Source organism: Pseudonaja textilis, chromosome Z, assembly GCF_049901715.1.
Source record: "Pseudonaja textilis isolate UNSWEBS1 chromosome Z, rPseTex1.2, whole genome shotgun sequence".
NCBI classification, from domain to species: domain Eukaryota; kingdom Metazoa; phylum Chordata; class Lepidosauria; order Squamata; family Elapidae; genus Pseudonaja; species Pseudonaja textilis.
In genome coordinates, this window is record NC_142008.1 from 88,328,409 (window position 1) to 88,353,310 (window position 24,902).

At 35.2% G+C, this 24,902-nt stretch overlaps 1 protein-coding gene across 5 annotated transcripts in view; it reads left to right on the forward strand.

Moving 5' to 3' along the window:
- The window catches only part of NSF (N-ethylmaleimide sensitive factor, vesicle fusing ATPase), a 71,904-nt gene that overhangs the window by 12,675 nt on the left and 34,327 nt on the right, over positions 1 to 24,902 (forward strand). For all 5 annotated transcript variants that reach the window (XM_026718224.2, XM_026718223.2, XM_087915549.1 and 2 more), the window contains 4 exons: positions 11,559 to 11,725; positions 13,256 to 13,363; positions 14,455 to 14,530; positions 19,310 to 19,465. In XM_026718224.2, the coding sequence (XP_026574009.2) occupies positions 11,559 to 11,725; positions 13,256 to 13,363; positions 14,455 to 14,530; positions 19,310 to 19,465 (507 nt within the window). The remainder of the gene's footprint in view (positions 1 to 11,558; positions 11,726 to 13,255; positions 13,364 to 14,454; positions 14,531 to 19,309; positions 19,466 to 24,902) is intronic.

The window sequence follows — 24,902 nt, forward strand, 5'->3', positions numbered from 1 at the left end:
TTTGACTACTTATGTAATGAATCCTTCTTGATGGATGACTATAAATAAATAGGCAAGATATGGATGCAGAATGACAAGAATTATCCCCTGGGTAAGAAATTTGAAGGTCAGAGATAAAAATGCAGACTAGATTATAAATAGTAGAAACAGATTTGGCCAAGAAAATATTTTATGATCAGAGGAATTCCAGAATATTTTGAAAAGATATAATTTAGAAAGAGAAGTGGAACATCTATTTGAAAAATAGATTGGTTTAAATGATATTGATGACAACAATGATAATTTAAACTTCTGTGTTACCTCACTCTCAATGACTCTGAATGAAGATGAATTATTACAAATTTGAGAAATCTACAGAATAAAACTCATGGACAATATATAGAAGAAACTTACTATGTGTATATTCATGAGGAAATGCTGATACAATGCTGACTTTAAAAAGGTGTAGTGTTCTTTAAAACTTGGATATATAAAATATTTTATCAGATGTCATTGGATGGTGAAGAGAGATGAGATTTTTGACCACCCCAAGAAAGATAGAGATCAAATGCAAATGGACTTCTCAATTTTTATCTGAAAGTTTTCAGAAATGATAGCAATAATAGAAGACATTAAGAAAATACTTTCATCATTAACAGCAACAGAGTAAGCTAAAGAACTTCCAGACAGATCGAATACTGCATCAAACAGGAGCTGTTTTTTCATAAATGTAATTAATAGTCGACACCATGGATTAAATCAAAATATTCCCAACAAACAATGAAGTAAAAAAACAATTTAAAAGGGAAGAGATTGTTGGAAATTTAAAAAAGGAAATACATATACATGTTTATATTTCAAAAAAAGACAATCCAATTTGTAGAAAATAAAGAGATCAAATTTGTGGCCCTTGGAAGACAGGAAAAAATGCACTGAATCAGAAACTTAGAAAAGAATTTGGAAAATATGTACATAGTAAATTATGCTTGAAACAATAATGAAGCAAAATCTTATGAAGATTGCAGTGAGACATGCATATTCTTGGAGATATTAATATTTCTCTTAAAATATTTATAACTCTGGTCCATACAAAAGGAATTGCACGAACAGGAAAAATATTCTAGACTACATGTCTTTGCATTATCTCTTATTATCTCTCACACGGAGACCTAAATATCCAATAGAAAAACAATCCACTTGTTTATTATAAAATTTAATCCAAAATAGATTATTTGTTGGTTTTTGTGACAAAAAGCATTTTATCTTTTTAATTGATAGATTTATAAAAATATCCAAATTTATTCAAAAATAATTACTCACAAACTTATGGCAGGAAACTTATGTTCTGGTTAGAAAGAATATCAGTGGTAAAAATGAACATTTTTACCCAGGATCAATTTTTTGTTTCAAATAGAACAGTGGTCTAGAGGTATTCCCACCTCCCAATCAGGAGGCTTGATTCTAGGTGGAGGCAGATTTCTCTCTCTGAGCACAATGAGCTTATATCTGCTGAACAAAAAGCATTGGCGATAGGAAGGGCATCCAGCAGTTAAATACTGCTAGCTCATTCAGTTTTCCAGACTTCACCCTATAAGGGATTGTGGAGTCATCAAAAGAGGATGATGAATATTTTATTTCAAATATTACCAAAAAGAATTGAAAAATAGATTAAGTGAAAAATAAGTCACCTTATTTTGTTAAGCAAACAAAATGATTAAAATTAGAATGCAAGATGTGAAAGAAAAATATGGACTGCTTCTATCAAATCTTATAAAGTTTATTATGGAACCAAAAGTTTAATTTAGATTACACATTGAATCATATTGCCATAGAGATTGTTTATGTAAATATTTTTGGTTGGATGCAAATATAGGTGTTACTTTATAAAAGATTATTCAGTCATTAAAAATAGCATGTAATAGTATATAATAAATATAGATGTTTTACTCTGGCCTTATTACCACTTGCTTCAATATTAAATATTTATTTTCATGAAAGTGTACATACAAAAAGTGATCAGAGGAGAGAGAATTCATACTGATTGCAAGATTTAATAAAGATGAAATTTTTTGAGGCAATGGTCAGAAATGCCTTATTGTTTCAGAATTTTAAAATAACTGAAATAACACAGTGATTTCAAAAAGTAGAAACACTTTTAAAAACATAAAACAGAAAGTCAGAACATCTGTTCAGCCTTATTTATAAGTTATACTTACAACTCAGAAGTAGAATAAGTCCATGATTTATATACCATAATATAATACCAAATTATAGATAAATATAAAATTTAGTGTGACTATTATGTTCAAAGTGAACTGGTATATTTTAAAATAGGTGGGTGTATGTATGTATGTATGTATGTATGTATGTATGTATGTATGTATTTGAAGACTATCTGTATTGCATTTCCAATCACTTATTCTTCAATAAGTATCCACCTGGATGAACACAAAAATGCAGTAAAAAAGCTGGCACACACTTCCTCATTAGTCCAACACATGAAAGCAACAGGTCATAGCATCGACTTCAATGGCACCAAAACCCTAGCCACTATAGAAAACCCCACCACAGAATTATCAGAGAAGCCATAGAGATTGAAAAAAGACTTGAAAGCATGAATAGAAGAGATGATTCCACCAGACTGTCAATTATTTGGAAGCCTGCACTCACAAACAAAAAAATCTCCACACCACAAGCCAGGCAAACACCTGGGCACAAACAGATCCCCCCTAATACCTCCAGCTCAAACACAGCCCAACCAGGCACCCAGATGAAACCTAGCTTCCTAATAAATGATAGCCGTCCATTTACTTGGAGCCAAGCTGCACTAAAAGCCTCCAATACAGGTACACAATGTTGCCAGCCAATCAAGACAAAAAAAGCCACAAAACAGACAGAAGATATTAGAAACACCAATCAAGCAGAACACAGCAAACTCCCAGACCAATAAACACAGACCAAGACTCCCAACCAATCAGGATTAAGAAAAATCTATTCTGGCACAGCAGTAGGCTAGCCCCAAATTTAAAACTGAAACGGCTGTGAAAGTCTGACTCACAGACGAACCCAATACAGAAGCCTGATGATGGCAGATGAGATACCCGAACAAAGCTGAATACCATATGTTGTGGCTCCGGGCTTGGATTCAGCTCCTGTGATTGATATGAGTTCAAGTGAAGAGGTCATCGCAGACAAATATGAGCCGGCCTGTCTTACTGATTGGACTGATAACCAGGATGAGGAGATGGACGTGACAAAGGACGACAGACTTGATGTATTAGAATTGTCAGGACCTTTGACCTCCTCTGGTTCCTTATCTGATCAACAGCCGGGAATGGCTGACAGGGAAGTTTTGAGAGAGTCTTCTAGTTGAGATGAGAATTTGGAAAATTTGTGGTTAAATGTAAAAAATAGAAGACGGTTGAAAAGGCAAAATCAGCTGGAGCGAATGAGAAGAGCAAGTCAGTAAATTAGCACGTTGCCTCAATGAGTATAAAAGGACACAGCTGGGCTGGTACATTTTGCCAGGAACAAAATAACTATTTGAGTGAAGACGTTACAGCAAGAAGCTCTGAGGCTGGAGATTTATTGCCAGGACTGGTTTGCCGGACAGAGTAAAGATTTATGCTGTGGTTTCTGCCAGCCGTTATCTTGTAAGACTTCTTTCCGTTTGATTTAATTGTGAAACGGCTGCTTTCTGTTTTGTTCGTTTGAATTTCGAAGGGGAGTCATAACACCATACATGTAAGTACCCGTGAAAACTTAAGAAAACACACACACACACATACACACAAATGATTGGAAATGCAATACAGATAGTCCTCACCTTATGTTTCCACTCAAACTTATATAATACTTCACAGTGCTTTACAGCACTCTCTGAAGAGTTTACAAGGGTCAACACATTGTCCTCCCCTCCACAAAAAGTGAAGACTATCTGTAATCAGAATAATTTTTTTACACTTGAAAGATTCTGAAAGGTAGTTCATTATAGAAGGAAACTAATGTTAAATACCAATTCTTCTAAGCATTGTTAAGATGTATTTTTCTACAAAGTATGTACAGAGTTCTCTTTATATCAGGGGGTATCAAACTCAGTTTCATTGAGGGCTGCATCAGGGTTGTGTTTGACCTTGGAGGCTGGGTGGGCATGGCCACAGTTGGTGTGGCTAGCTCGACATCATTCGTGTCAGGGGCACCTGTGGTGGCTTGGGTGGGGCTGGGGGGATTCTTCTGCAGCCCTCTGTTGTTGTTGCTGCCTCCTAACTCAGTGCATTGAGGAGGCCGAGCAGCAGCGGGAAGAGCACGGACCTCCTGAGCCACAGGAAGCAGCTGCCAGCGATGCCCTCAGATGAAGTTATTGTGAGGGGGAGGCTCGACTTCTCCCCTCAGGAGCTGCAAAGCCTCTTCCCACTATGCTTCTCTTCCTCCTCGCCAGAAGCGTTCACACGCCCAGTGGGAAGGAGGAGGCTTGGTGGGTACCAGAGGGGCGGTGAGCGCTTTGTGGCTCCTGAGGGGTTGAGCCTCGCCCCTGCAGCATCTTCACCTGAGGGCATCACTGGCAGCTACTCGACCTCCTCGATGCGCAGAGGCAGGAGGTAACACCATTTCAGAGGTTCCTTTCCCTTCACCTCCTCGCAGGCCAGGGAACATCCGGGAAGGGCTTTGATGCCACGATCTGTGCATATCAATCCATCTGTCTCTGGTGTCACCCCTGTTATCCCACCTCCCCGCAAGCCATCTGGTCTGCAGCATGTGGCTTGTCAGCCTCTGGACATCAGATTGCCACCATCCAGCACCAGTTCAGAGGTTCCTTTCCCTCTGCCCCCACCCCCGGGGACAGAGATAGAGGCAGGGAAGAGAGAGGGAGGGGAGAAAGGGAGAAAGAGAAAGGGGGGAAGAAAGGAGAGAGATGGGAGAAAGAGGGAGATAAAGAGGGAGAAAGAGAGAGAGGGAGGGAGGGAGGGAAAGAGATGAGAGAGAGAAAAAGAAATGAGGTATTCTGGTGTTTTGTTTTCTGTGGGAAACGGGTCCAAATAATTCATTGAGTATTTAAGATTGTGGAAACAGGCAGCCAAGCTAAGTGCCTGAAGGACCCCCATCCTGTCAGTAGGAGGCACTTCAGTGAGCGGCACTCTGGATTCATATTAGTAGTGTGTAGGATTTAAAATTATGAATTTGGTGGTCCCTGAGGTCCAAAAGGTTGGCGACCCCTGATTTAGAAGGATCTAATAACGGGACTTCCGGCTGTTCTTCTGATGGCATTGGAGGTAAAGACCCGCTTCAAGCTCTCCCCGTTGGAGGGCTCAGAAAGGAACCATAGCATCCTGTAGGGGTGGTGAAGTAAAGAGGGGCACCTTGCAGGTGGAGGAGAGCCGCATCTCTCCTCCCTGACTTGGAAAATCTACCTCATCCGAAGATGAGGAGCAGCGGCAGTCAGTCAACATGGCTGCCATCAAACCAGGGACAGTTCAGAATACCTAAGAAAATGCAGGAGTGAAGAGAGCAGTGAATAGAGATTGTTGCTGGGTGAGATGATGATTCTTTTATTTAAAAATTAACCCTGAGAAATAAAAAATCTGTGATAAGAGACTCTAAAAACATAATTGTTTAGGCTGCGAAAAAATAAGCACTTTGTAGATTTTTGTTGAAAAGCAAGTTGAGAGTGCCATCTACTGACGAAAGGAAAAGTGACTCCTAGACTCCAGGAGAGTTACAGAGGAGGTAAAGAAATTTGATATCCCATGGAGGACTGTGACTTTTAACATTTTGTTGTCTCACACTTACCAGAGGTGGAAATAAGAAAGTCATTTTATAAAAGAAAACCTGGGAAACCAGAATAAAAAACTAAAATTATAGAGCTTGGTTAAAGAAGTTGGAAAATAATTTGGACTATTAGAATATAGAGTAAATGCTGGAACTGGCTCATTTAAATAATTGACTCTGCTTTGTAAGAAATGGATCTTGATTGAAATTAATATCTGCTGGAAAAAAGGCAGCATGAAAATTTGGGAGGAGAGTGCCATCTACTAATGATTGGAAAACAACGCATACTCCTGTAACTTCAGATCTCTTTGGAAATATTTGATATTTGGTGGTTCTGATCTTTAACTGTTTATTGCCTTATGCTTACCAGAGGCAGAAATAAGAAAGACATTTTATAAAAGAAACACTGGGAAGCTAAAATAAAATACTAAAACTACAGACTTAAATAATTTGGAAAATACCCTGGACTATCAGAGTATTGAGTAAATGTTGGAATTGGCTCATTTAAACAATTGACCTTGTTTTGAAAGAAATGGAGATTGAGTGAAAGAGACATTTTATAAAAGAGACTCTGGGAAGCTAAAATAAAAGATTAAAATCACAGAGCAGATTTAAAGATCTTGAAAAATACCTTGGACTGTCAAGAGTACTGAGTAAATGCTCGACTTGGCTTATTTAAATAATTGATTTTGTTTGAAAGGAATGGAGATTGAGTGAAATAAACATCTGTTGGAAAAAAGGCAGCATGGAAATTTGAGAGGAGAGTTCCATCTACTAATGATTGGAAAATAAACCATACTCCTATAATTTTGGACTCTCTGAATCAGATTGAGGCATGATTGTTTATTCCACTTTTTTTGCTACTATGTCTGGAATTGAAGGAACAGCTGTGGAAATGTGAGGACTTTTAAATGAGACTTTTTGTTGTTCCAAAATATGATGGATTTGATCGACAGGATGGATGAGAAAATGGAAAATATCTTGCAAAGAACAATGAATAAAGACCAAACTGCCCATGAATTGGTGGAATCAACAGAAGATTGGATGAAATGAACTTCTTAAACCAGCAAATGGAACATGAACAGGGAAAGAACATGGATCAGAAAAACAAGCAAATGAAGCAACAGCTTGATGAAGAGGAAGACCAAATAAATGGCAAGCAGGAGGAGCAGAAAGAACAGATGGATTGGCCACATCAACAAAGAAACCAAGGACTGGCGGTTTGCAGTGCTTCGGGGCAGGCAGGAATCCGCAATCGTACGCGGTTTCTGCCTGCGCTCGCCGCTGGAGTGCCCCAAGCCAGCTGGCTTCAGGGCTAAGCCACCCCGTAGAGGTGGTGAAGATAGGGGAGACCTGGCAGCGTCGAGGGGAATTGCACCCCTAAACTCCCTTTTCCGAAGGCGGTAAGAGCAGCGGTCAGAAATGGCCGCCTCAAAGAAGCACTCAGCCAGAAAAGAAAGTGCAGGAGGAAGTTAAGAAGTGAAAGTTTTTGGCTGACTGGGACAAAAAGCAACAACTAAGGTACCCTGGAATTTAAATTTTGCAAAAGATACATCGTTCCCAAAGAAGACTCGGAAGCGGCGAATGAAAGTTAAAAGGGAAAGTTTTTTTCTTTTTCACTCTCCTTCCTAACATTGACAGCGAACAGAAATGAATGAGAAATTGGAAAAACCTGCTTTGGCATCAATAGGTAATTAAACTGGATAATTAAATGTCAAGGGGATAATAAGGATTTCTGAACATTAAAAAAAAAATTTTTTCTTGCTGTAAGTGGGAAGGGAGAGGAAAAGAATAAGAATAAGATTTGGAAGGAGGAGACTGCCTGGAATTTAAAAGAATCTGATTAAACTCTAATAAGACTTCTCAAAGATACATTTTAACTGGAACTTTGTGACTAAATAGCAACCCCAAGAACAGAAAGTGAAAAAAAGAAGAACGTGTTAAAAGAAACAGCTTGTGTCTATTTGGACTGCTTGGTGACTTTGGGACTCTTGGAAATTATATCTGAATGATTAACCACTTGGGTGGTTGTTTGAAAAAAATTTTTTTACAATGGCATTACTTGTGAATGAACTGAAAATGGAATTTAAAAAATATAAAGAAGAGGAACAAGAAGGGAAGGGCTCTCTTGGCTCTGTTTTTCAATTCTTAGAAATGGCAATTTGTACCTATGAGAAACTGACTGCACAACAAGAAGATTGGGACAAAGAAGAAGCCATCTTTGATGAACAAATAACTTTCCTTAGGGAAGAAGGGGGAAAGTGGGGGGAAGAGAATGGAGACATTAAGACCCCAAAAAACAACCAAAAAAGGGAAAAATAAGGTGAAAAGTGGATATAATGTTAGAAAGCAACAGAAAAAGAGAATACAGAAGAGGGAAATGGAGGTGGAGAGACAAGGGGGTAAAAAGGGCAAAGAGAAGACGCAAGGGAGGAAGGAAGGGAAGAGAAGCTACAAAAGTGTGGAGCAAGATGTAAAGAAGCAGGACTTATTTAGAGATAATGGCTAAAAAATTAACTGAAAAAGTGATTCTGCCAAGGTACATAAGATTGTATTATCATATTTGTATTAGAAATTATGTTAGAAAATTGGAAACAACTTATGATAAAAAGTGGGATAAAATACTCAGTATAACTTAGTGAAACTTTTATGAACAAAATAAATGAAATGAAATAAATGAGAGAATTGAACCAGGAAGGAATGGGAACATTTTAATGATATAATGTTTTAAAATATGAGTGAAGTAGGGGGAAGCAACTATGGAAAGTTTATAAGTGTTCCCATAGAAGTTTGATACTTATTTGAAAAGTAATGTATAAAATGTTTAAGATTTAAATGAATACTAATATTAACAATAGATTTGAATTGACATGGCTTTGTTGTTTTAATTGTATTATATATTTATGATTTTTTCTCTTTTTAAAATATAGTGTGTAACTTTAGAATGTACTAAGCAGAATCCAAATGGAAGTTATGTACTATATTAAGTGTTATAAATTTAGGGGAAAGATATAAAGGCGTCATACTCCAATCAGTGATTACAGGAGAAATTTTGTCTAATGAGAAAAGATAATAGACAGCTGGAAACAGGACAGACAAAGAATATAAGTATAATGATCTGAATTGAGATGAAATAAATAAAATAAAATTAAGAAAGTTAAAAGAGGGGAGAAGCTATATAGAAAATGTAGAATGGTAATAAGATATTATGGTATGGTATATAAAATGAACATGAATTTGAATTTGTGTCTGTATGAAGAGATGTAACCCGGGATCAAGCTGCTTTCAGAACAGATGTTTTATGTTTTATGTTTTGTTTATTTGTATATTGTTTTTGAAAATCAATAAAAATTGTTTAAAAACAAACAAAGAAACCAAGGACTGGAGCAAAAAATAGGACTGACAAATCAGCTAATAAAGGAAAAAAGACAATAAAATAAAACAGATAAATCGACAATTGGAGAAACAGGAATATACTTTTGGTAAGGAGATTGGGACATTGGCAGATATTTGGGAGAATTAGCACCATGCGATTGTATTGGGAGGAAGGTCTAGATTGAATAAGGAAGACAAGATGAAGATAGAGATAAAGATTAGTATGGGAGGAGAAGAGATGATGGATAAAAAGAATTGCCATTTAAATATTGAAATTGCCTGATCGTAAGCTAAAGGAGGCAGAAATAAAATTACATAAGGGAAATATTAGAATATTAATGTTTATAGAATGAATAAAAATAATAGAAAGATAAGAAGTTTATAGATGTTAGGAATTTTCTTTTATGTATTTTTTCAAATAATATGAGTATTACTTAAATTTGATAAATGTGAGATTACTGATATTGTTAGCTTGAATTGGATCAATATGAATACTTAGAATTATTTTTTTACATATATAAAGTTTAATTTAAACAAGAAAGACATAGATGAAGATAGAGATAAAGATGAGGAGTTAGGTCTTTTTTAGTTGATGTATGCTTAAACAATATGAGGGTTACTTAAATTCTACAAATGTGATAGAGATTACTAATATTGTTATGATGAATTGGATTAATATGAATGATACCCAGAACCAACTCTGTTCGTACACAATATGGATTCATATTGGAAAAAAATAATAAAAAATACATCTAAAAAAATAGAAGCACCTAATAATTGTTTGTTCTGTTTGATGTTCTTTGTCATTTTGATTACTTTTGTTACTTATTGATTTTTAATAGTTAAATTTGATATATTTATTTTTATATGTGGTATTAATCAAAAGTTACCTTAAAAATCCCTGTTCAATTTTATATAGTTTGTAAATCTTTCTTTCCTTTTTTAAAATTTATTTTTTACATTTTAATTATAAGAATACAACACGGTTCATCCATTCTGGCTTTACAATTGTTATACATATATAAATTTTACTTCACCATTTACAATCCTCTTGTTTCTTACGTTATTTACTAATTATTCTAATCATCACAGTTACTTATGTTCTGACCTTGCCTCCTTCTATGCAACCACTGATAGAATTTATTCCACGTTTCATAGTACTCAGATTCCCCCTTGTTTTTTAATTCTAGGGTTAACCTCTCCGATTCTGCACAGGCCATAATTTTCTTTTCTTTTATAGCAATGGCAATAGCAATAGCACTTAGACTTATATACCACTCTGTAGTGCTTTACAGCACACTCTGAGTGGTTTATGAAGTCAGCTATTGCCCCCAACAATCTGGGCCCTCATTTTACCAATCTCAGAAGGATGGAAGCCTGATTCAACCTCAATAAAAATAAAAAAATCTGCTTTTTTATTAATTGCATTTGAAGCTATCTTTTAAAATAAAATAAAAATGTCAAATCAAACAAACAAACAAAATAGCCAGTTGTTTTTCAGTAAGTTTATGTGTAAATTAGATGTTCAATTTCAAGGAAACAACAGTCATGACACATTGTGAACAGATATTTTGATTATCATTATGCTTATTTTTCAACAATGATTCTCAGGGCAGATTTGACCATTTTGTTCAACACATTTTATAATTCCACAGAGTATTTTGTGACACAATGAGCAATCCTACTGATAGACTTATTTTGTTTAGGAATGAAAATCAGATGGTGTTTAACCAGAAATGAAAACATTCTTGTGTTTCCATCTAATTTACCTACAGGTATTGTAGATGGTAGGGAACAATGGGCCATGCAATGAAGTATTTGGTTATATATCTGAGAATCATGTATGGGTCCCATGCATTTAGTGTCCATTTTTTAAAAATGTGATTATAGTTAAAAACACTGTTAACAATTAGTTTTTAATAAAACAATAATTTAGATTCCATATATAATTATTTTATATTTTTGCATCAGTAGTAGGCACCTTGATGTTTTTCAAAACATTTACTTACTACTGATGCAAAAGTATAAAATAATTATATGAAGAAATTGTCAGGGATCGTAAGAAATGATCATATGAAATGTAACTCAAAATATATATTCCTGCTTTAGACCATAAAAGATAGCTACCTAACATTGTTGGGCTGGAGACCCTCTGGTTTATTCGGCTAATAACCCCCATTTTAGTTTCTAAGCCCTGAATTCCAGTTCCAGTGATCATATAATAGCATGATTTGATAAAGGCTTTTTTTGTGAATAATCATGACTTTAACTAAAAAGAACTTTTATTGTTTTGGGGAAAAAATGTGGACTGGTAAAAACAAAAAAAGATAAAATATAGTGTATGAGCTCAATTAGTTTTGACTCTGAGATTATTAAAATAGTAATGAAAGTTCTACTAAAAGGAATCATGATTCAAGATTTTTTTTCTTTTCTAACAGTTTCCCTGTACAACTTTGATAAGACCAAGCAGTGTATTGGCACTATGACTATTGAGATAGACTTCCTGCAGAAGAAAAATATTGACTCAAATCCCTATGATTCAGACAAAATGGCAGCAGAGTTCATCCAGCAATTCAATAACCAAGCATTTACAGTTGGACAGCAGGTTTGTGCTCTAATGGTTTTACACATTTGTGTGTTTCTCATTTAGCAATAACTTTTATATTTGATACCAAGATGCGAATAATTATGAATGATAAGTTAATGCACTTCCTTTTATATTGCAAATAATAAAAGGTCATCTGTTAGCGTATACTTATTATATATATATATTTGTAAGCTACAAACTTTTGGGGATTATTTTGGGCACTTGATGCCTAGATGTAGGCAACGTTTTTAAGGACATCACTTAAAAAGATGTTGATTGATATAATAAGTTATTTATACAACCAGAATATCTCAAGTAATCCATGGAATTCTGGAACACTTGTTGTTGGAGAAGACCTGCTTGCTAGAATCTTGTGCCAAATTTATTAGAGCAGAAATGATAAGATGCTAGGTTGACCAGTCTAGGGATGGTACAAGACAAGCTTTTTATTTATTGTAACCATTAGATAGCATAATAATTGCAATAGAAAATAAAAATGTTATATTTTTACAATTTCTTAAAATTATTTCTGCTGCTAAGTGAAGAGATCAAGGAATATATAATAATTTTCTTCTTCTTCTGTTCAGTTGTGTTTGACTCTCAGAGACTTCCTAGAGGTTTTTCAGAAATAATTTGCCATTACCTCCTTCCTAGGGCTGAGAGAAAATGATTTAGCTGGCTTTATGCCCAAGGTGATTAGTAATGCAGAATAGAAGTAAACAGTGTATAATTGGTGTTGAGTTTGAAATTGAAAAACAATGCCTTCCAGATACATTCAGGTGATTACTTCCAAAGTTCCCATTAAGTATGAAGAATGTTTGGAGTGTTTCTATAACCCAAAACTTTTTTTTATTTTGGACTATAATATCATCAACAACATTTTTCTCTACCCACAATAGTTAATAATAAAGATGGATGAATAGATAGACTGTATGATATAAGACACAACCTGATAATGATTAAATGAGACATGAAGAGACTTTTACTCAGGGATATGATATTTCAGCAATTTATGCAAGCAGCCTCGACTTACAACCACAACCGAGCCCAAAATTTTTGTTGCTAAGTAAATTTTGCCCCATTTTCTGATCTTCTGTGCCATTGTTGTTAAGTGAATCACTGCAGTTGTTAAGTCAGTAACATGTTTGTTAAGTAAATCTTGCTTCCCCATTGACTTTGTAAGAAGCTCACAAAAGGGATCACATGACCTAGGGACACTGCAATTGTCATAAATATGAGTCAGTTGCCAACATCTGAATTTTGTTCATGTGACTATGGAAATACTGCAATGGTTGTAAGTGTGAAAAATTGTCATAAGCCACTTTTTTCAATGCAATTGTAACTTTGAATGGTCATTAAATGTACTGTTGTACGTCAAGGACTGCCTGTACTTCTGCTTTAAAATTTGCAGATCAGGAAAGGCCCTGATCTTCATAGCATGTATCTTCTGGTATCTAGGATAAATCATATCACCCAATTTTGTATGTGGAACATTAGTTGTCTTTCCTGTTATATTATCTTAATGTGCATTTCTCTTTACTCCTGCAGCTTGTGTTTAGCTTTAATGACAAACTGTTTGGCTTATTGGTCAAGGACATTGAAGCTATGGATCCTAGTATTCTTAAAGGAGATTCTGCCACAAGTAAAAAACAGAAGGTAAGTTGCATAATTGAATATGCATGTAGTCTTAAGACAAAGATCATGACTTAAAAACTGGCAGCTGAACTTTCAAGTCCCAGAATTTGGGAAAGGGCACTCTTTGTGGACTTCTTGGATGCACTTTGGCCAATCTTCTATTAATTGCATCTGAATATCTCATTTAACTGATAAGCAGCAGGTTGAGGGGTTCCTAGCATTCTCCAAGAGAAATTTGGCAGAAAAAAATTGCAGTCTTGAGAACTTGATTTTCTTATAAAACAAGCTGGCATGTTAAGAAACACCCTTCCCCCAGAAAGATTAAAAATGGTCTGCAGATTTCAGATCCTCCTGATTTGGGGATGTCATCACCATGTGTCTGAAATTGTCTGAAGTCTAAACAAAAGACATACCCAAATAAAGTAATTACTTGATTTTTAATTTTTAAAGGGGAAAAACTACTATTTCGCGAACTAATTTTTCATTAAGTGAACCATGCAAAACTATCATAATCTTTGTTCTTAGACTAAGAGAATTTCATAATCAATGAAAATCAAACCAACCTTGAGAAGTTGAAGAAATAATACTGAAAATAAACACTTTAAGAAACAGCATATGACCCAATAAAACTTCTAAAAGCCGAGATCAAATCCTAAATGTCAAATGTATATCATAGAAGTGTCTAATGTTTTAAGGTAACATTATCATTAAATCAGTTTTAATTTGTCACATATAAATATGGCAAATTCTGTTTATTTTGTTCATTATTATATTAGAACTATTCTGTTCCCACTTGTGTCATTTCCCAGTTTGAGTTATGGTATTTTCTGCATCCACCTTCTGTGCTAGCAGCTGTTTTCCTTTCTAGAACCTTAGATGCCTGATCCTCTTCCTGTTTTAACGGTTTGATCAGAGAGTAGATAATCACGAATTAGTCTCCTTTGACACATGCTGCTGAAAATAGCGTGAAGGCAGAATGCCAGTTGGATTAAAGTAACTTTATATTCTGCTGTTGGCCAATTTGTTTCTTGCCTTCTGCATCTCAAGGGGAAATATTGAAAATGTCATTATTCCTAAAGGCTTTTATTTGTGTATTTTGTTTCCATGCTTAGATTGAAATTGGTCTTGTTGTGGGAAATAGTCAAGTTGCATTTGAGAAGGCTGAGAGTTCTTCTCTCACTCTTATTGGTAAGTCTAATGATGAGAAATAGTTTTGGATTCCAACCAGAAGTCACAAAAGTTATTAATCCATTTTAACTAGTCTGACTCCCCATTTATATGGGCTTAGTAGTAGTAGAAGTCTAGTTCATTTTTTCTGACCAATGAATGTTATTAAAGGGGATAAGCTTTTAGGAGCTACAGAACATCAGATACTTTCCTGAAGACACTGTTCTTTAACCAAAGGTACTAATGACATCTTGGTTTAAGAAAAACAAGAATATAGAAAAGAGTTGGTAATGATTAGATGGAAAGGAAAATTACAGTTTTTGAGCCTTTAAAAGAAGCATGGAAAAAAATTCAGTAGCCAGAAGTATATGGAGAGATGTCACCCATTTAATAATGAAAGATCCTATAGCCAGATCATGAGAATGTGAACCCAGTTACTTTTCATTGGCATTTACAAATTTTAGATACCTTTATTAGCTTAGATTCTTAGGTAAATCTACTTTAGTCATACTTCTTTGAACATATATATAAAGTGAATGGTAGTGAAATACATTTATTTCCTTTTTAAAGTGCCTTTTAGAAATTTACTCTTTTCAGTATACTAGAATATTTTTAAAATGTGCATATTAAAGAGATGCATTAGGAGGAAAGTTGGCAAAAACAAATACATCATGGGAAGTAGGTATTAAAATGCATTTGTGTATATGAGTCAGATTTTCACAAAACCAAAACGGCTGTGAAAGTCTGACTCACAGACGAACACAATACACAAGCCTGATGATGGCAGATGAGATTCTGCTGAAATGTTGCTACAACTTTACAAGCACAACTATAATGACGTGGGAAAATACCCGAACAAAGCTGAATACCATACATACATACATACATACATACATACATACATACATACATACATACATACATACATATATTTCTTCACAGATATACTGACTGTTGTGTGTTGGCGCTGCCAATTGTTCTTTTACAGCCTCTCTATTGATCATGTACAATTGTATTCCATCCTGAGGGGTCACGACATTGATGCTTATGATCTGTACATACCTCACTTTTTATCTCAAGGTGGCATATATTGTATAGTATTCTTCTAATCTTTTCTTCCAAGCAAAATCATTATGGATGGGAGGGCTGAAAAACAACGATAGCCCTAGATCAGTGAGTCTGCCTGACTGAATGAGGAATCTAGGTTTCTCAGATCTTGATCTAACTCCTTAACCATTATATTACGTTTTGGCTAGACAATTCCTCTCTCTGCTGCTTTTTCAGATGACAAAAAGCTACATCACTGATGACCCCTGGGGTAGTCATTCCATAGAAACTGATTGAAAAATGAGGGATTTTCTACACTTTATTTTATTTGTTTCATTTGGATGTGGGAAATTCCTCTCTCTCTAACTTCTGGATTTATTATATACATTATGTCGTGCCTAGGATAAAAGGATGATAATCTAGATCTGCCACTGATCTGACATTTTAGGTTGACAGAGAGTTTATTTGAAGGATTTTATCAGAGTCTGGGAACCATCTATAGATGTTTTTATGATTACATGTTGTATGTTGTATAGCATTATAAATGTTACATTTTATGACAACTTTATATTTTAAATCAATTTGTGGTATATTTTTGAAAACTTATCTACTTAATTTAGCAGAAACTTGCATTGTTTTGTTAGTTCTACTAATTATGTTTGAATTTGCTATGTTATAACTGCTTTTTTAGATTAGAGAATGCTTGTGGGATTTGATGGTTAATAAAAGATGCATTGTGGAATGGAAAAACCGCAATTGTTTTGCTGTCAGAGTTTCAAATACCACTCATGGCCAGGATGTGGCAGTATCGAATAAGAAAAATAAAATGGAAAAACTGAGTGGTTAATTTTGCTCCTTCCTTGGAAATAACATAAAATATTGCAGCTTAAAAGCTAACCATTTACCTTAATTCTCTTAATGAATTCCCCTATGACCTTCCTGCACCTCTTTCATAGACAAGAGTAAATAGCAGTGAACTCCACTCCCCCTCAGAATCTAGACTAAACTAAGAACATAATCCTTCTCTTTCCACCCTCTAACACCTTTGATTCCAGGATATATGGCTTCAAGTCTCCATACTTTCCTTCCTGTCAATTTATACAGCCCCTCATAATCAAAGTCCTATCTGTGGTCTTGTATTTCCCCCATTATTTTTTTTATTCCTTTTTTATTCTTGTTTCCACTTTTCTGTCGTTCAAATCCTTGTAGCCTGCAATTGCCCATTCATTGATCCCTTTTTTTTTCTCTTGACCCCAAAGCCATTAGTCTATTGCTATCTAGATCTTCTGACGTGGTTATAGGGTACCATTGTCCAATATGTTGCACACAATAACAAAATACTTCAGCAGAGTTCCTGTTTCACTCCTTCTAGGCCTTTTAGAGAAACTAACATGCCAAAGGCCAGTGTAGCTTTGCATGCAAGAAAATAGATGCCAAAATGCAGCCATATGAAGTAGGAAGAATGTATGTGGCATGGAGACTATAGAGTGCTAGGAACAATGAGAATTAGAGAGCAAAAGAAAGAAGTGGTGAAGAAAACAGTGATGTAATGTACATGTGGACTCCCAGAATGGATTTTGTTAGATTCCATCAATCCTCATAGAACAACTGTCCAAAGCATTCTTCCCTTTTTCTTATCCTTATTTCTTACCTACTTTTTCTTCAGTCTTATTTGGGCTCATGCCAGCTCTTAGTCTTTTTACTTTTAATCCTTTATTTCCCCTAGATTCCAGTTCCTGGTCTGAGTCATTTATCTGCTCTTTTGTGATAATATAGTAAAAAATATTATTTTAAAAGCTTGACAGACTTTGCTATATAAATAGTGTAGATCTCAGTTCCAAGGCTTCTTAATGTTGACTGAAAAATTCTGGGAGGTGAAGTCCACACTTTAAACTAGATCTCCAAGTTCAAGAAGACTGAATTACACCAGCTTTAACTCCCTAGGTGATGTACCTTACAAATTATAGACCTGCTGAATTGGCTTTTCAAGGTAGAAATTTAATGGAAGGTAGAAGAGGAGAAGTACATTAGCAGGGTCTGAATAGATCATTAGAACTCTGAGCCATTTGCAACAGGCCAGCCAGCATTCCTGATTCCAAGTGTTGTAGAAACAATGTTCTCTCTTATCTTCAGTTATTTTATTCAAATTAAGAAAACAGATTTTTGTGTGAAGGCGATGAGCTTTATCAGTTTAAAGCACATTTAAACATAGAAAATAACAGAGTTGGAAGGGATCTTGGAGATCATCTAGTCCAACCCCCTGCTCGAGCATATTTTGGGCCCCAGAAGTTACCATGTTGCAGGAAAGAAATTAGAGTTATGGGTTAATAAACAGGCATACATAAGATGATGCATATTATTGCAGCCATTAGTATGGGTTTTTAAAATTTCTTTTCCCTTTAATATTAAGAAAATTGTTTGGGACTGATTTTTAATTCTAATTTGTTTACAGAATGGATTGGTGAAATGATAGACATGATCTAGTTTACCAATAGCTACTATATATTCTGTCTAGAAATATATAAGTAACTTTCTGTGTGACAGTTAGAATGATTTATGGATAGAATGGTTAGATATTCTGGCCCCTTGATACATAATAGCTAAATATAACCTTTCCTCCCATCCTCCTTTCATGCATTGAGAAAAATATATTTTTACCCTTTTCTAATTTCTTAAAATTAATGGATGATAATGTTAATTTATAAACTTCATTCAGATTTTTGACCGTTACTAATTACTATTTCAAATTAAGTCATTATTGGAAACAAATTATTAATGGAATCTCCTGCACTTGCAAAAAATAAGGGTGTTATGCCTATTATAAACTTATTATGCCTCTGTCAGTCTCCTTATGCCAAAGTATATGGTACATGAACTAGAGTTCGTCTATGAGGGAAATGTGGTGGATAATAAATATGAAAGAAAGAAAGAGAGGGGGTGGGGGGGGAGAGGGAGAGAGAGAGAACATTCTTTATTTCTGCTTTAACCTCAAGTTAATCATGGACAAATTTCTAGTTTGGTATTGTTAGAATATTATTCTTAGAGGAAAGATGCTAGAATGATGAAAAACACAATTGCTTGGATGACTACAGTGCTCTGCAGTGTTTTCAAACATATTTCCAAATCTATGAAATCTAGAAAATTGTTTCTGCTAAACAAAAAGAAAAATATGATTTCCAGGTATTTGAATAATCTTTCATAACTTGTCATGTGATGAGCAAAAATCAAAAGTTCAGCATGATGTATTGGTCTGTCCCGATTAAAAAATATAGCAAATCTAGTGTAAGCTCTGTGATGTATTATTATATGATTCTGTGACATTATATCTTATTATATCCTTTACTTGTAAAAAAGCAGAGAAGAATCTTTAACTATCCAACTTAAAATAGTGTTTTCTGCTTGCATGGAATTATACATACGTATATTATTTATTAAAACACAAGAAAATATAGGGATGAAAACTTGGCTAACTAAATTCTTGTTAAGTCTGAAAGATATATGTATGTTTTGTTTGTTTGTTTATACATGCAAAGACATTTTAGACAAGGGCTATATTTTCTAATATAGTGAAGTTATCAGCAGTCTTTGAATCTATTCTAAACTAAATGAGTTTGAAATAATTCTTAGCTCCTGTTCTTAATGAGATGTTCTATGCATCAGATATATGTAATAGTGTATTTGAAATTTATCATAGCCATCTGTAACAGTTCTTAATGAAATTATTGGTCTTGAATTTTCTCTTTTTTTCTATAGGCAAATCCAAAACTCGGGAAAACCGTCAATCTATCATCAACCCTGACTGGAATTTTGAGAAGATGGGTATTGGAGGTCTTGATAAAGAATTTTCTGACATATTCCGAAGGGCGTTTGCCTCTCGAGTATTCCCACCCGAGATTGTAGAGCAAATGGGTTTGTATCAAACAAAAATAAGTAGATGTTATGATATTATATGGTCCCATTGCATATCACAGAAATTACAGCCCTGCCCAAAGGAACACAATAAGGGCCAATGCAAGGATAAAAATATGGATTGAGAGAAATTGTGATCTTGCCATAGCAAGAAATGTACTAAAGATTTATGCGATAAGAAAACTAAAATATAATTTCCCCACAGCTTTAGGCTAAGTAAGGTCAATAAAAATAAAATAACCTTTTCAGTGTTCCAGTGCAACTGAAATTACTTTTTATGTAGGCTGTTGATACAAGCTGGACGATAGTATGTTCATTGCACAATCAACAGGTGCTCTAAAGCAGCGGTTTCCAACCTTTTGGGCCTCCATGGAGAGAGGTTTTCTGAAGACCAGAGGGAGTGTGATTTCATGCATTGCCTGCATCCTGCAGATGGGTCTTTCTTGTTGCATGACCCAGTTTCTGGCATGCCATGGCCCAGTGCTGGTCCATGAACTGTGGGTTGGGGCAGCTTTGAAACTTTGAAATATATTCAGTCTGCCAACATAGCCAATTCAATGTTTGCTTAACCCTAAAGTGTTTATGTAACAAGAATTAAAAATTTCATTCAGCTGAATTGAAGACTTAAAAAACTCCTCCTATCTATTTAATCACTTTCAAGTCACTCTAGGCAAATGGACAGGATTGGACAAACTGTTTTCTTCTACAAAACAATTCAAGTAACAAAATGAAGAGAAAATTATACCATTTTACTGTTTCTAGGACAGTTTCTAGATTGACTATTCTGCCAGCTTAAATGTCTGATGATCCAAGCATACTTCTTAATTAAAACTGGAAACGTGCCATTGTAATGCTTCAGTATGTTTCATTTTAAAGTGCAGTGAAGAACATGACAGAGCCAGATTGGTATAGTGGTTAAGGAATCAGGCTAGAAACTAGAAGACCATGAGTTTTAGTTCTGCCTGGGCACAAGGCCAGCTTGGTGACCCTGAGACTTTCTCTCAACCCTAGGAAAGAGGCAATGGGTAAATCACTTCTGAAAATCCTTGCTAAGAAACTGCATGGACTTTTCCAGGCAATCTTCAAAAATTATAGAATGGAAGCGAGGGGAAATACAAGATGTGGTAGTGATAACAGAGGGCAGCCATTCCTTGTTTCATGGAGTTGTTCTACCTCAACCAATTCATACTTCTTAAATTTCTGTTGGCCACTGATTGAGTTAATTTTTCAGAAGTCAACAAACTTGTGACTTCCTGACAGAAGATGATGCGGATTGAGTCTCTTGTAGCCCAAATGCTTGTTTCCCCAGACAAACTACAGTCTTTTTCAAGTAGAGAAGTTGCTTTTTTTTTAAGCAAGGTTTTCCATTCCAGTTCCATTTTCTTTTCGACAGGCCCCTCCCTTAGGCAAGAGAAGCTTATCTGAAATTTGAAGAAGAGGGCTGCTTTCTGACACCCATCCTTTTTCTCTGCATTAGTTATAACTTGCTTTTCCAACTATATTTCAGAGTTCAAATGCCAGGTTGACATCTGTTCAGATTTACTATAATAATTCATGACGGAAAAAGAGAAGAAAAAAATTTGGAGTCTGTGTATAGCAGGAGAAGATCTTTTCCCTCTCTGTGTTTTCCTTACCTTTCTCTGTTCTTCTGCCTCACAAATGAAAAATGATAAATGTGCCAGCTGTATAGCCTGGCGGGATTGATCATCTGCATTAGAGTTTGCTTCAGAATAGGATTCTATAACTCTTCCATTTGTAAAATGAAATGGGGAAAAAACAGGAATATAAATCAACTACACTTTGCTGAATCCACAAAGACATGCCTATTGTGAGGCAATAGATGTGGACTGGTAGAATTTGGAGGTAGCTTTCACCCTGAGATCATCTAGGCTACCTTTGAAGTGAATAGTAACTATTCAAGAATACAATCTGAAGGAAGAAGAAACAAATTTATTACAGTGAAGAAGCTGCATTGACTCCTCTTCCCAAATGCCAAAGGGAAGCTTATTAGTTGGATTTTAACAACAAAATTGGGAAGCTTCTGGCTTCTTTAAGGTTAATCTATGCATAATGGAAAAAGCCAGGAGTGTCAAATGATGAAATTCTTACTGCAATAAATGTAAATGTTTGAGGTATATTAGGCCTCTTCATCATTTCCCAGATTATGTGATTTTCATTGCAATTTTTATTTATTAACACAGAACCTTGAATATTTGTGAATTAAGGCCCTTAATTATCATTTCAATGATCTAGTCATTTAAGGAAATAAGGATCTTCCTATACATAATACCCAGATACATAATACATACCTTTACATAATTTTCATAGCTGCAATTTCTAGGAATGTTAATAAATAGTGCCGCACCATAAACCTGAGTTAATGAAAGCAATACCTAATGGGTAAATATTGTAATTAACTCCAAAATAGAATGGACATGTTTACCAGCTTACTTGTATCAAAGAAGTGTATGATGAAAAATGACACTAAATTTATAGCTCTGTATTTTACAGTAAACATCCATGCTAGATTTTTAAAAGCTCTAGAAAATTGCTAGCAATTGTGGATCAATGATATAAAATTTAAAATTCGATGGCTGAAAGCAAGGTTAAATGAATTGCAACCCGTCAATGTTGGTGGCCTATCCTGTAATCCTCAAGCACGTTTTGGGCTGCCTTCTCATTTCGAGCTTTTAGAAAGTTAGGCTGCTGGTGTGTCTCCTCTGCGGCTGTGATTTTGCTAAAAGCCTAAAATTACAGTAAATGAAATGTAGTTAAATAATAATAATAAAAAGCAAGCTCTCAGTCCCACTTTTGGGCTCAAGTTATGTTTAAAGATGTGCAATTTTTATTTTTAGCCCAGGGCTTTTCTCAGTACGCATTAGGAATTCTTGCTTTAATCTGATTTTCTTTTTGTTTGCATTCCATCAGAAGAGATAATTGTTCTCCAGTTTGCATAAATCCTAGAGGGTCTATTGGTTCCAATTCATCTTCTTTCATTGTCATTTTTCCTGCAGGTGGTCTTAGTTTTACTGTAGCACTGGAGGCCAATAGATATTATGCTTAAACACGTTGTAATCACTAGAAAGAGCCACTATGCATGTAGCTATTATCTTATCTGCTTTAGAATAAGTTTATTTGCTCTGACTCTAGTCATTGGATATGAGTGATATGTGATAAGAAGGCCAGAAATCTCCAGAACATGATTAAAAAATGGTTACAGGGTTTTTTTTTCAATACATTCTATAATACTGTCATTTTCACTCAGATTCAATTCATGGACCAAGGTCATGTATTTGTATAAGCATTTGGGACTTTCAGTCTGGAAAATAGTTTCCTTAACTATGCAACTTGTGGTTTTCATTTTAGTTCTCACTTGCAGTCATGCCTAAATACGAAAAGTACATTTGCTAACATCCAATACTTGCAGTATTCTCCACATCTCCAATTTGTCCTATCTTGTCTTTCACAATTGATATTTGAAGTATAATCTTCAGACATGCCTCCTTACAGAGACTCTGTAAGCTGTTACAGAAATGATGCTGTTCGAATTCTAAAATTTCTTGGCTTTCTTTCCTCTCCATGTAAATATCTGTGACTTCTGTGAGCCAAACTGTTAAAGCAGCTGGCCTGAACTTATACCCTTCCAGGCCTATTTTAACTATACATTCCATTGTCCTTAACTAGCCAAGTTATTGTGCCTAATAATTGTGCATTAACATTAATTCTTTCCCCAGTGTGGCTTATTTCTGTTATACCAGTGTCACTTAGCCATGCATTAAACAATAGGAAAAATGTGGCAGTTTGAGTGAATGGGATATTGGGAACTAAAGCATAACAAATAATCCTGTAAGTGGCATTTCAGACTGGCATTTGCAAACTAGGTTAATGATGTGGTTATCTCCTTTTAATTTGTATCAAATGTCAAACTACTGAGAATGGCATACTGACAACATTGTCTTTGGACTTTGTAATCTTTTTCTGTTATTTTGATGGGCATAAGTTTCCCATGTGAATTGTCCATTACTAGTGGTTTAGCAAATAATTAAAAACTGGTACCCTGTTTAAGGAGTGACCTTTGATCAGCAAATGAAGGTAAGCAGAGGCATTTAGATACAACCTATCTTAAGGAAGAGGCTAAGTTTTAAAAGCTGTCTGTTAACAATGCTGACATTTGGATACACTGCCTGCTTTTCTCTCAGAAGGGAGATAAGATGCAAATGCAGGTAGTGCTAGAAGAGATACAGGGTAGCTTCATTTTGAAGTTTGTCATCACCTGTCTATTTGAAAGGAAGCCTGTCTTCATGTTTTCAGAGTTTTCCATGTTAGCCAGGTGGGGACATTTTGTACAGAGACTGCTATTAGGTGCAGAGAGGTGAAAGTGTGGGGGAGGGCTCAGCTGTAGAGTGTGTGCTTTGTATGGAGAAGGTCCCAGGTTTAATCTGTGGCATCTCCAGTTCCTGCCAATCAGTTCTACTGATTTTTACCCTTGCTGATGTAAATACTAAACCCTGGGCAGCCCTCTGATAACTGGTAGATTCAGAGGAGATGAAATATGGTTCTTTGCAATAATGAACAGTTTTAATTCTAAAAGGGGGTTAGGCAACTTTATGGGAGGAGAGGGAATAGGTTCAGTGGTACTTTTAGGCCTCAGATGGACTTTCCTATATTTAGAGACCTAGTGTGATTACCCTTGTGGCTTGCTTCCATTAGAATTATTAATTAGAAAGTGTGATACTAGTCTAGGATAACTTGCATTCATATGTTGCAGCTTCGAAAAATTGTATTGCTCTTTGTCAAGAATGGTTTCAAAACATTTGTTTTTAGTGCATATTCCCCATCATAATCAAAATTTATGAGATGAAGTAGGATTTGGGGACTGGGCTGCATGTTTTGAACATGCATATGTTCCGCTGGGTTAGCTCACCTGGTCTGTGCTATCATTTCTGAAGTTTCTGGATAGCAGTGCCATTGCCCATATAGTTGGGAGACTACAGGGGCTTTTGTTAAATACAGTTCCCAAGCCAATAAAACAGATACTTGTAATATTGGTAGGTTATCCTTAATCATTATTTCAGAAGAATGTCATATGTAATGGCCAAAGATCAAAGATAAGAGTCTAAAAAAATATTTTTTCTCAGATCTCTTGACTAGATGGAGATTACTTTTGCAACTAGTCTGTTTCAAAAACTGTAGCAGAGATTGACAACTCCCAAAGAATTATAATACATTTATTGCTCAGCTGTCAGCAGCACTCTTTTCCTAAATGCTTAAATTTACTCTCTTCAGAATTAAAATTGATGCCAAGCTTAATTTTATTCCTTTATATTCTACAAATTAATTCTATAAATATCTAGGAAAGTTTATAACAACAAGAATTATATGAAAAGGGTTTCATTAAAATTCTGTTATAATACACTTTGAATCTTAACCGATATAG